Source organism: Erythranthe guttata, chromosome 5 (assembly GCF_056151865.1).
Source record: "Erythranthe guttata isolate IM_541 chromosome 5, IM_541, whole genome shotgun sequence".
Classification (NCBI taxonomy): domain Eukaryota; kingdom Viridiplantae; phylum Streptophyta; class Magnoliopsida; order Lamiales; family Phrymaceae; genus Erythranthe; species Erythranthe guttata.
The window spans coordinates 5,476,364-5,487,220 of record NC_142537.1 but is presented as its reverse complement, the minus strand read 5'-3'; the positions used below and the strand labels follow the sequence as shown (position 1 = coordinate 5,487,220).

The following is a 10,857-nucleotide window of genomic DNA, read 5'->3' as shown; positions in this document are numbered from 1 at the left end:
GAATTCACGATCCCCCCATTTACGACACTTACAGTCTCTACATGGGCATCTTATTTTATTACCAACGTCACATCTAGCGAAGGCAAAATCCATAAATTCCACACAACCATTTTGATATGCTTCTAACCGACGATCACCTAATAAAACCCAACTCCTATCTTTTGGCATGCTTTAATTAACAAGATTACCTAGAAATTGGGAAGGATCACAATTATTAAAAGCAATTTTTCAATATTTCATAATTTAGCTTTACCTTAGGATGTGATTGTAATTTACCCTAATTTAAAGCATTTTTTCAATATTTTTCCCAAAAGGTTTTTTTATTTATTTATATATTTTATAGTCATAATTAGGAGTGGAAATCGGACAGATTGGATCGGATTTGGGTGTTTCGGAAAATTTCCGATTTTTTTTCGGAAGTCCAAAACGCCTTCAAATTTCGACTCCGGTTTTTTCAGAATTCAAAAATTGATTCCGATTCCGATTTTATCGGAATTTTCGAAAAATCGGAAATTTTCGAAAATCTTCATTTTCGGAATTTTTTCGGACATTTTCAGTTATTTTCCGAAAATTTCTGGAATTTTCCCAAAAAAAAAAAAAAAAAAAAAAAAAAAAAAAAAAAAACCACCGACACAGTAGCAAAGTAGCCAAATTGAAGATAGAAACATACACACAACAGACTCACCAAAACACACACACACACACACAACAGACTCACAAACATATAATTCCGAGCAACGGCTTTTCCGAGCAAACACATAATTCCGAGCAACATAAAACCCAAGAACAGTTCGCATAATTCCAATCAACAATAATTCCGAATAATTCCAAGCAACACAGGCTCATCAAATCAACATAAAACAAACAAACACATAATTCCGAGAAAAAACCTAAAAATAGATCGATAATCGAACACATACAAAATTTTGAACATAAACAAACAAACATTTAAAAAAACAGAAAATTACCTTGAGAAAGGAGGAATAGCGGCAGACGGTAACGGCTGGCGGTGGAGAGCTGTCGGCAACGGCGGAGGGATGGCGGCGGATGGCTGTCGGCGACGGCAACGGCTGGCGACGGCAACGGATCGGGCAGCGGAGATTGGGGGCGAATTAGGCGGCGGGATGACGGCGAACCGTCAGCAGCAGGCGGCGGCGGCGGGCGGCTGTCGGCGACGGCAACGGCTGGCGACGGCAGATCGGAGGAAATAGAGAGGGGGAGAAAGTTTGAGAGAGAGGGGAGGAAATAGATCGAATTAGGGTCTGATTGAAATAATAAGTCAATCTTTGCGACGATTCCCCATTTCGTCGCCAACATATCCGAGACCTAGCAACGAATCGTAAGGTTACGTCGCTACTATATTCGAAAAAAAAAAAATTGAGCACATTTCTTGCGACGCTTTTGTCAATCCGTCGCAGGGATATAAAAAAAAAAAATTTACTAAAACAGTAGCGACGTTTTCGTCTTTCCGTTGCCACATATAAATTAATTAAAATAATTGGGCACTACGCGCGACGTTTATGCACAAACGTCGCAACGTATATTATTTTTTCTTTTTTTTTAAACAATACATGCGACGATTCCGCCTGTTTCGTCGCCAAATTTGAAATATAAAATCATAAAATATGTAACGTAGCGACGAATACTTATTTCCGTCGCCAAGAAAAGTATTTTTAATTTTTTTTTGTATTGGCGACGTTTATTTCATTTTCGTCACGACGTAGCGACGCTTATCCAGAATCGTCGCTAATGTTTTGAATTAAACCTGGATTTTCCACTTTAAGAGACGATTTAAGCACCGAAACGTCGCAAACCTGCGACGAACACATAACCGTCGCGAAAAAAAACGTCGCCAGTGTTGCATTTTGGCCTAGTGTAACTATCACAATACAAATGCATAGGTCTAAAGTGTGTGAAGCCAAGATCAAACAACAAGCCTTTCAACCATTTTAATTCACAAATAGTGGTTTTCATAGACCTATATTCTGCTTCTGCCGAAGACGGAGACACCGTTGGCTTCTTTTTGGTTTTCCAGGATATAGGCGAATTTTCGAGAAGAACAAACTACCCGCTAAATGATCGACTTGTCAAGGGAAAACTCGCCCAATCCAAGTCACAGTAACCATAGAGATTCAAGTCGCAATCTGCGCGCATGAGAACACCTTGACCTGGGTTTCCTTTCAAATATCGAACGACCCGTAACGCAGCTTCCCAATGTTCACACTTCGGAGATTGCATAAATTGTACATGTATATGCACACAGTAAGATAACTCAGGGCGAGTAATTGTCAAATAAATTAGTCGCCCCACCAAGCGTCTATACTTGGCTGGATCATGCAAGTCATCACATGTAAAAATCACCAATTTATGATTTTGCTCGAGTGGGGTCCCGGCGGGTTTGGTCCCCAAAAAACCTGCCTAGTGACGATGTCAAGTGTATGTTTGCGTTGACAGAAGAATATACCTTCGGAACTTCGAGCCACTTCAATCCCCAAGAAGTATTTCAATTTTCCAAAATCTTTCATATGAAAACATCTGCTCAAATAATCTTTGAATTTTTCCACCGATGTTCTATCATCTCCAGTAATAATCGAATCATCAATACAAATGAGAATGTTGAGGTGAACACCTCGATTTTTGTAAGTGAACAGGGAGTAGTCGGAGTATGATTGCGTGAAATCATAATGCTTCAAAGCTGGTGCCAACTTAGCAAATCAGCACCTCGGTGCTTGTCGCAATCCTTGTTTGGTAGTGAAGAAGTAAAACCAAGAGGCATCTTCATGTACACTTGTTCATCCAACTCGCCGTGCAAAAAAACATTCGTCCTCGAAGCCGGACAAATATATAAAGGAGTATAAATGAAATCACTCTCTTTAGGAGCAAACTAACACATCTCTGCACCACATCGCAGAACATACCATCTATCAGCCATTGAAGTGTAAACGAACGTGGGTGTTTTGTAGCTCGAAGCCCTAATGCGTCAAACCTCGACACCACCATCTCATCATAATGCACAAGAGAGTGTGCAATTTGTTTAGCTCACCATTAACTTCGATGCATGGTTGGATCATATCATGCACCTTACTGCTTTCAATGCTTCCATCCGAGGGATACTTTATTTTATATACCCATTTGTTACCGATTGCCTTCTTCCCAAAAGGCAAATCCTCCACAGTCCACGTCTCATTATCCTCAAGTGTTTGTATCTCTTTTCACATTGTTTTTTTTTGCATTGTTCATCTTTTATGTCCTCGACATAAGACCTTGGCTCTCGACCTGTGTTAATAGCTGCTAGAAAAGAACGATGTGATAAAGAAAAGTTATCACAATTCGCATAGTGTGTTATGGGATACAGTGTAGCTGAGGATTTTGATTGAATAGATGAACTCTATGAGGGGCTTATTTTAATGGTGTGTGTCACATAATCCTTCAAACGAACAAATGTCTGCTTAACTCTTTTTCCTTTACCAGTTCGTCATCGGATATGATGGGTTGTTCCATATCAATAAATCCACTATCTTTTTCTTCAACTTCATCAGAAGTGGCTATTTGTTCATCACAATTAATCATCTCAATAGGAACTCCATGCTAATTCTGAGTTGGGAGATTGCTCTACATTATTTGAGTCCTCGTCATCCGTACATTCTTCAATTTCACTTGGGCCCAAAGAGTAATCTGGGGTTTTGTGTCAGCATAAGAAATTGATGTTCAATAAAAAAACTTCTCTTGAAACAAAAAACTTTTCACTTTTCAAGTCGTACAATATCCACCCTTTCTTTCCCAACGGGTACCCAACAAAATGCATTTGCGGCTTCAACTAACAAATTTATCACCGTTTCGACATTGGTCATGATCATAGCACAAACACCCAAAAGTCCGCATGTGTTTGTAGATGGGTTAATGTCCATACAGGATCTCATAACATGTTTTTTTCTCTAACAATATCGATGGTCTTTGATTAATCAAATACCCAGCTGTAAGCACACATTCGCCCCAGAAGTTAATTGGCAAATGTGCTTGAAAAAACAACGCTCTCGCCACATTTGGAATGTGGCGATGTTTTCTTTCTGCACGACCATTTTGTTGAGGTGTCCCGACACAAGGGGTTTGGTGCAAAATCCCATATTCGGCAAAATAACCACTTAAACAAGTAAACTCTGTAGTATTATCACTCCTTACAATTTTGACGTCTTAATTGAACTGTCGTCTGATCATCAAAATAAAATCTTTAAGAACTCAAGCAACATCATTTTTTCTATTCAACAAATATATCCATACTGCACGAGAATGATCATAAAAAATTGTCAAGGAATATTTGGCTCCGCAAGAAGCAGGAAATCTATAGGGTCCCCACAAGTCACGATGAATTAAATCAAAACATTCTTTAACTTTATTTTCACTGGGAAAAAAAAAATCTCTTGTTTGTTAACTCTAAAACAAATGTCACAAGATTTTATTCTCTGTTACTACTATCACCAACTCCAGAAATCAAATTTAATATCCACCGAGACGGAAAATACCATAAATCACTTTGTTTTCAATAATCGACCCTAAAATAAAAACAAATTATCAATAGAAGCTAATCTATAAATAAAGAAAAAATTATCAATCTAAAAGTATTTTTAATTTGTTATAACCTTAAATAATTTAAAATAAAATAAAATAAATATATATTTATTAAATATTTCGGTATTCGGTACGGTACACTGGGTGTTGGGGGACGATTTGGCAATTTATAAGGCTAGTATAAGTATTTGGGCTTTGAGTCAATAAGTGGACCATGAACCATTTCAACTATGTTTAATGGACTCAAATCTATTAATCTAGGTCAAATCTTGAGGATTCTACTGTCATTAGGAGACTTACAAGTATTATCTGACTATAAGCGAAAATTAGCAAGACCATCATGATCTAGGAAATATAGTTAAGGAAAATTTTCCTCGCAAAAGTAATTAGAGAAAACCCCTTCTCTTTTAAATTAAGCCTCCTAACAAATATTAATTGTTTAATGTATCCTTGAAGAATTCTAATCTCATTTGTCATTTCGATCTTCTACGTTTCACGCCTCTCCTCTCTCTTCTTCTCTGATATTTTTTTCTCTTTTCAATTTTCCATCCAAACCTCTAGTTTTTTCTCTCTAAACCCGGAGGCGAAGAACAGGAGTTGTCGGCGCCGCTAGAACAACACTCCTTCTCCTTCTCCTTCTCTTGGTGATGGATTTTTTCGTTGCATGTTGCCGTAACGAGTGCAAAGAAGATGATTTTCTTCGTCGATTTGTTGCCGATATCAGATTTTGATGGGTGGTGGTTCTGCTTTGGTTGGGGTGCAGGTAGTGATTTACTTTATTTGTAATAAAAAAACATCAGAATATTGAAGTGGGGTGGTGATGGTGTGGTGTGGCGGCGGTGTGGTGACGATGGTGAGACAGTTTTAGGGTTTTTCGGTGGATCGGGCGGAGGAAGGCGCAGGTAGAGAAATTTGCGGAAGCTGAACCCTTAATTGACTATGTGTTTTGGTAGTTGATTAAGTTAACCGACTATACTCTCGTAGTTGATTGAAGTGTTAATCGACTGTTCTGGTAGTCGACTTAGCTTACTCGACTTCATTTTCGGATTTTTGTGTATTGATTCCGGTTTGTATAAATCAATTACAATTTATGTATATTAATTATTTTGTAAAAAAATGTTGATTTTTGTTTTTATGTAGTTGTGTTTTTTTTTAGTAGTCAGCTCTTAATCGACTATGCTTCATCATAGTCGATTAATATGCTTCATAGTCGATTAATATACCTGATAGAGAAAAAAAAACTTAAAAACGAAAAATTAAATTAAAAAAAAAATGGCTGATGAGGTAGCCGCATAGTGACAAGGGAGTGGGAGTGATTTTTAAGATACCCTCCAAAGTAATTGGAAGCATAGTCGATTAATATGCTCCATAGTCGATTAATATACCTGATAGAGAAAAAAAAGTTAAAAAACGAAAAATTAAATAAAAAAATAAAAGAAATGGCTGATGAGGTAGCCGCATAGTGACAAGGGAGTGGGAGTGATTCAAGATACCTTCCAAAGTAATTGGAAGCTGATTCGGGGCCTGCCACTGCCGCCGAAAATTCGAAACTTCATTTGGAGGGCTTGTTCGGGGATATTGCCATCGGGTACGAAGTTGTTCAGACGCAAAATCATCGTTGCACCATCATTTGTGTTGTGTGGACATAAGTTTGAAACAACAATTCACGCAATTCAGGATTGCCTAGGGCTTAGAAAAATGTTGAACTCTTAGTCATTTAATATCCAATTCATCGGATCTTGCTCTTTGACGGTTCAATGGTTCGACAAAATGAGATGATTGCTGTGGAAAGATAGATTCTTGTTGGCCATTATTGTAGATTGGAAGGCCTGGGAAGTGCAGAACAAGGCAGTTCATGGTGAAGTTGGGATAATAATTGAATATACCATCCCTTAGTGCCAGGCTTATTTGGATACGTATAAACAGGCCCAATTTTCTCAAAGGGAGGGCAGCAAAAGGACTTTTCGACTGATATGGAAGGCTCCGATGGAAGGATCAAATAAGATTAATTTCGATGCAGCTATTCCCAATCGGTTGAATCACTACACCGTTTCTATGGTAGCTCGATCTTGGAGAGGCATCTGTATTCGATGGACGGTTCGTCAATTCAAGGGCTGCCTAAAAGTTGTGGAATGTGAAGCTCATGCGGCGTTGAAAGTGATTACTCTAGCTAAATTACATGGTTGGACGTCGATCATCTTGGAGGCATTTCTCTTTCTTCGGTTTTGGCAGATTTTGCCTAGTAATTTTCTTTTCTTAAAAGAGCTAGCCGTATAGTAGGTTAGTGCTGATGAGGTGGCAGGGCATGATTGAAAAATAGCTGGCTCAAACTTAAGAGTGAGCTTTTCTCAAATGATGTAAAATAGCTTAGCCATCTCCCTATTAAAAGAAGTATTTATGGGGTTATATCAAAGAACCCATGTTTATAAATACAGTATTATTCTGCACAAAAAGGTAGGATCTATTGTACACCAAAACGCACAACACATGAAAACACGCGTCGCCGAATTGTCTCCATGAGGCTCAAACCCCGAGGATTTCAGGTGAACGGAGCAGTTTTTCGATAATCGAGGATCGAGGAAGATGTTCGAAAATCATCAAATACAACAAATAATATGAGTACACATTTTCTTTCGATAACTATCTCGAAAAACCCTAATTCCAACAAAAAGCCCTTCTTTGAAAAGATCTTCTCCAACAAACTACAAAGATCCTTATAAAAGGAAACTTGGCCGCGTACGAAACGACATGATCACTTGGCATCAATGGTATAATCAATGCCATATACCGTACTGAATACCGAATTTCCAAAAAAAATACCGAATACCAAACCAAATTATCAGTTCGGTATTTGACACGTACCGAATTTTCGATTCAATTCGATTCATTCTGTACCGGCCGAATAAATTTAGCAAATGAACAAATGGGAGTAAAATTCAAAAGACGATAGAAAGGGTGAGAAACTGAGACAGTTTGAAAGCATTGGTCGTAGTGGCAACTCATTCACTTTCGGCGCTGCCTCCGCAAATTAAGGTTAATTGGCCGATACCAATTTTATTGCTTTTGTGGACATATATAATTTTTATTCAATCAAAATCCGACCCGCCTTCCTATGCACCTCCATAATTCTTTTATCCCAAAGATTATTTATTTATTACATTGTTAAAATTTAGTTTCAGTTCGTTTGACCTTTTTTTTCAAATTTTATTATTGCTGTATATAATAAGATATTGCATGCACTAATAATTACAATTGTGCATTTGGATTTTGGTGTATATACATTAATTGAACATGATAAAGCGATCATTAATAAATCACAATTAAATAAAATACTTAAACAATACCATTAATATAATGTGTAAGTAGGTCAAAAAGTGTTCCACAAAACAGAAGAAAAAAAATGAACTCCAAACCAAGCCAAAACCAAATTACAACCCCACATCAATTAATTTATCTAGGGTTTAATAACTAATAATGAAATGAAAGAAAGAAATTTTAGTTGTATGGATTATTACCTTGCTTGTATTTCCTAAAAAGCTCGTCGGTCTTGGCGTTCCGAAAAGCACAGCATCCGATGACGTAAACCGAAATCAAAGCGACAAGAGTTACGATCAAAATAATATCAGCCGTTCTCCATTCTCTCTTGAGGTTGGCTAGTAAACCAGCCTTGCATGAATTGCACGAGTAGCAGAGATTCGTCTGTTCGTTGCTCCACTGTAAGCAGTCGGTATCTGCCGCTGCGTTTATCGGGCTTATCCAATATGTTGGGCTCACAAATGTGTGCCCGCATTCCGTTGGTGGTTTACAGCATCCTGACTGTACATATAGATCATGATCAAAACATTTTCTCAATTATATATATATATATATATATATATATATATATATATATATATATATATATATATATATATATATATATATATATATATATATATATATATATATATATATATATATATATATATATATATATATATATATATATATATATATATATAGGAAGATATTTATTTATTGAATGTTTTCTTTAGTACTTGTATAAAATAAAAGGAGTAATGAATTTGATACTTGTTTATACAGCATGCATTAATCAGGAAAAGCTGAAAATTGTAAAGTAAGCACATGTTTTTGAGAATCTCTGTAGTTATGCAGATGCTTTGTGTAAATCTAGTATATGCTATGATAAATAAATTAAAAATTAATAATAATAAATGAATAAAAATCAAAATAAATAAAAATATTTGTTTTGCTAATTGCATGGCATGACCACTACTCAAAGAATCTTGTCAAAAAAAAAATCTCGAGAAAGAGGACTCCTTAATTTTGTAAGATGTTGGATTTGATAATTAATGAACATACTAATATGGATGTATAAACTATTCTTTTATTTATTATTATATAAAAATAAAAAAATAAAAAATAAAAAATAAAAAATAAAAAATAAATAAAAATAAATTGTGAATGTATGGTGATAATGGGGTAATACTCTCGTATTTCATCCGATGCAGCACGAAATAAACAAAAAATGTGACCGATCGAATAGTAACTAATTCATTACTCTATAATTACATTGATGACAATTTATAGAACATTACCTTTTATTTAATATGTTTTTTTTTTCTCTTTTTAATGAAGAAACCCGCAGCCAACTATACAGATGCACTGAGTAAACCTACACTATTGTATAATAGCTTGCAAAATATTTCTCATGTTGGTTTAATTAACATATAACTTAGGAAAACCATTTTCACCTAGAAACAAATCTACTAAAATATAACTAGAGACCAAAAATCATATGAAAGATGAAGACCATATAATATTAAATCAAACAAACCCCTTTAATTAATTAAATAAATAAAATTAATTACCTGCAAGGGAGTGATATGAGCGTCGAAAAAATCCTGCGCCATGCGATAGCTCTGGTTCAACTCGGCGCACATACTCGACGAACTCAGACAAGCCCGGATTCTATCCCACTTGTAAGAACTCTGCACCCTTCTTCGTAGCCAACCCGAGTAGCTATCGAGATCGTACTCCAAGTAAGCTCTACTCGGGGCAGGATGACCCGACCCGTTAACGGTCACCATGTATATGAACCCAACTAAGCATGCAAGAAGTATTATTAGAACAAGCATGGCAATTAGGTAGAATATTAGCAGCCACGAGATTCTCCAAAACCCTCCGATAAATCCGGCAATAGCCACAACGAGGATAAGTACTCCGATAACGATGACCGGATATTGTAGTATTTTCACGCATGAGTTGTCTGCTTCTGTCGCTAACCAGACTCCGGCCCCGATTATCGGGATGGATAGTAGCATGGCGACGAAGTTTATGGCTCCGATTACATTGTTGCTCAAGGCCATGGATTTTTCTTTTCTTTTTATTTTTTGGTATTTATTTTTTTGTTCTGGGAGAGAAAAAGTGGTTTCTTGGGATGTTTTGATGAGGAGTGAAATATGGAGGAGAAAATGGAAGATGAATTTCAACTTTTGAGACAAGGGTCCACTACTTTTTGTTAATTGCTTCTTAAAGGGAAAATTGTGATTTGGTCCTTGATCTATGTTGGTTTGCTTAGAGATTTAGTCCTCTAAGTTATCCTATTTTGATTTTACACACAATGAGTTTACAAATTTAGCATTTTTGGTCCTATTTCTGTTGAATTTTGAATTTTACACGTTGATTAATAATAATGCGGCTAAGATACCCTCCGGAATTTATTTATACATATAGACGTTGTAAAATTATGATTTGTTCATCATCTAACTTTGTTTTCTCACACAATCAAATATCTATCAAAGGCCAATTTAGATGTCAAATTTGTATAATTTTGAAGGGTCCGTATTAGTAAAATCGGTCACGTTTATTTGTACTGTTTTAATAGGGCAAAAAATACTATATTTGTAAAACTATTGCATGTGAAACTGAAGTATGGCAAGTTAGATGACTAAATCACTAAATAAGCTAACACAGAGGACCAAAACTATAATTTGGAATTATATTGTACCTTGAAAATGGTGTTTGTTTGTCATATTATCGAATTTTTGGGTCCCTTAAGTTGGACTTTTTTGAGAGGAGAACAGGATGTAAAGAAGGGAAAAAGTAAAAGATGGGAAGAAATTCTTTGCTGGAATACAAGTACTTGATGTTGTGTCGTCCCATTGGATTCGCTTGTTCAAATATAATTAAATATTGTAGAGCTTTTGTAGTGAAAAATTGTGAGTTAACTAGTTGATTAGATATTGTTGGGCTTGTTCAATATTTAACTTTTAATTTTTAAATGGTAGA

General features: G+C 36.0%; 1 protein-coding gene across 1 annotated transcript; it reads right to left on the bottom strand.

Moving 5' to 3' along the window:
• Positions 1–7,886: 7,886 nt before the first annotated feature.
• Positions 7,887–10,023, bottom strand: TRN2 (Tetraspanin family protein). Its single transcript, XM_088818721.1, has 2 exons — positions 9,438–10,023; positions 7,887–8,382 (listed from the first exon to the last, which is right to left on the bottom strand). The coding sequence occupies exons 1-2, from the start codon at positions 9,933–9,935 to the stop codon at positions 8,062–8,064; spliced, it is 819 nt and encodes a 272-aa protein (XP_088674847.1). The 5' UTR covers positions 9,936–10,023; the 3' UTR covers positions 7,887–8,061.
• Between the last annotated feature and the right edge of the window lie 834 nt (positions 10,024–10,857).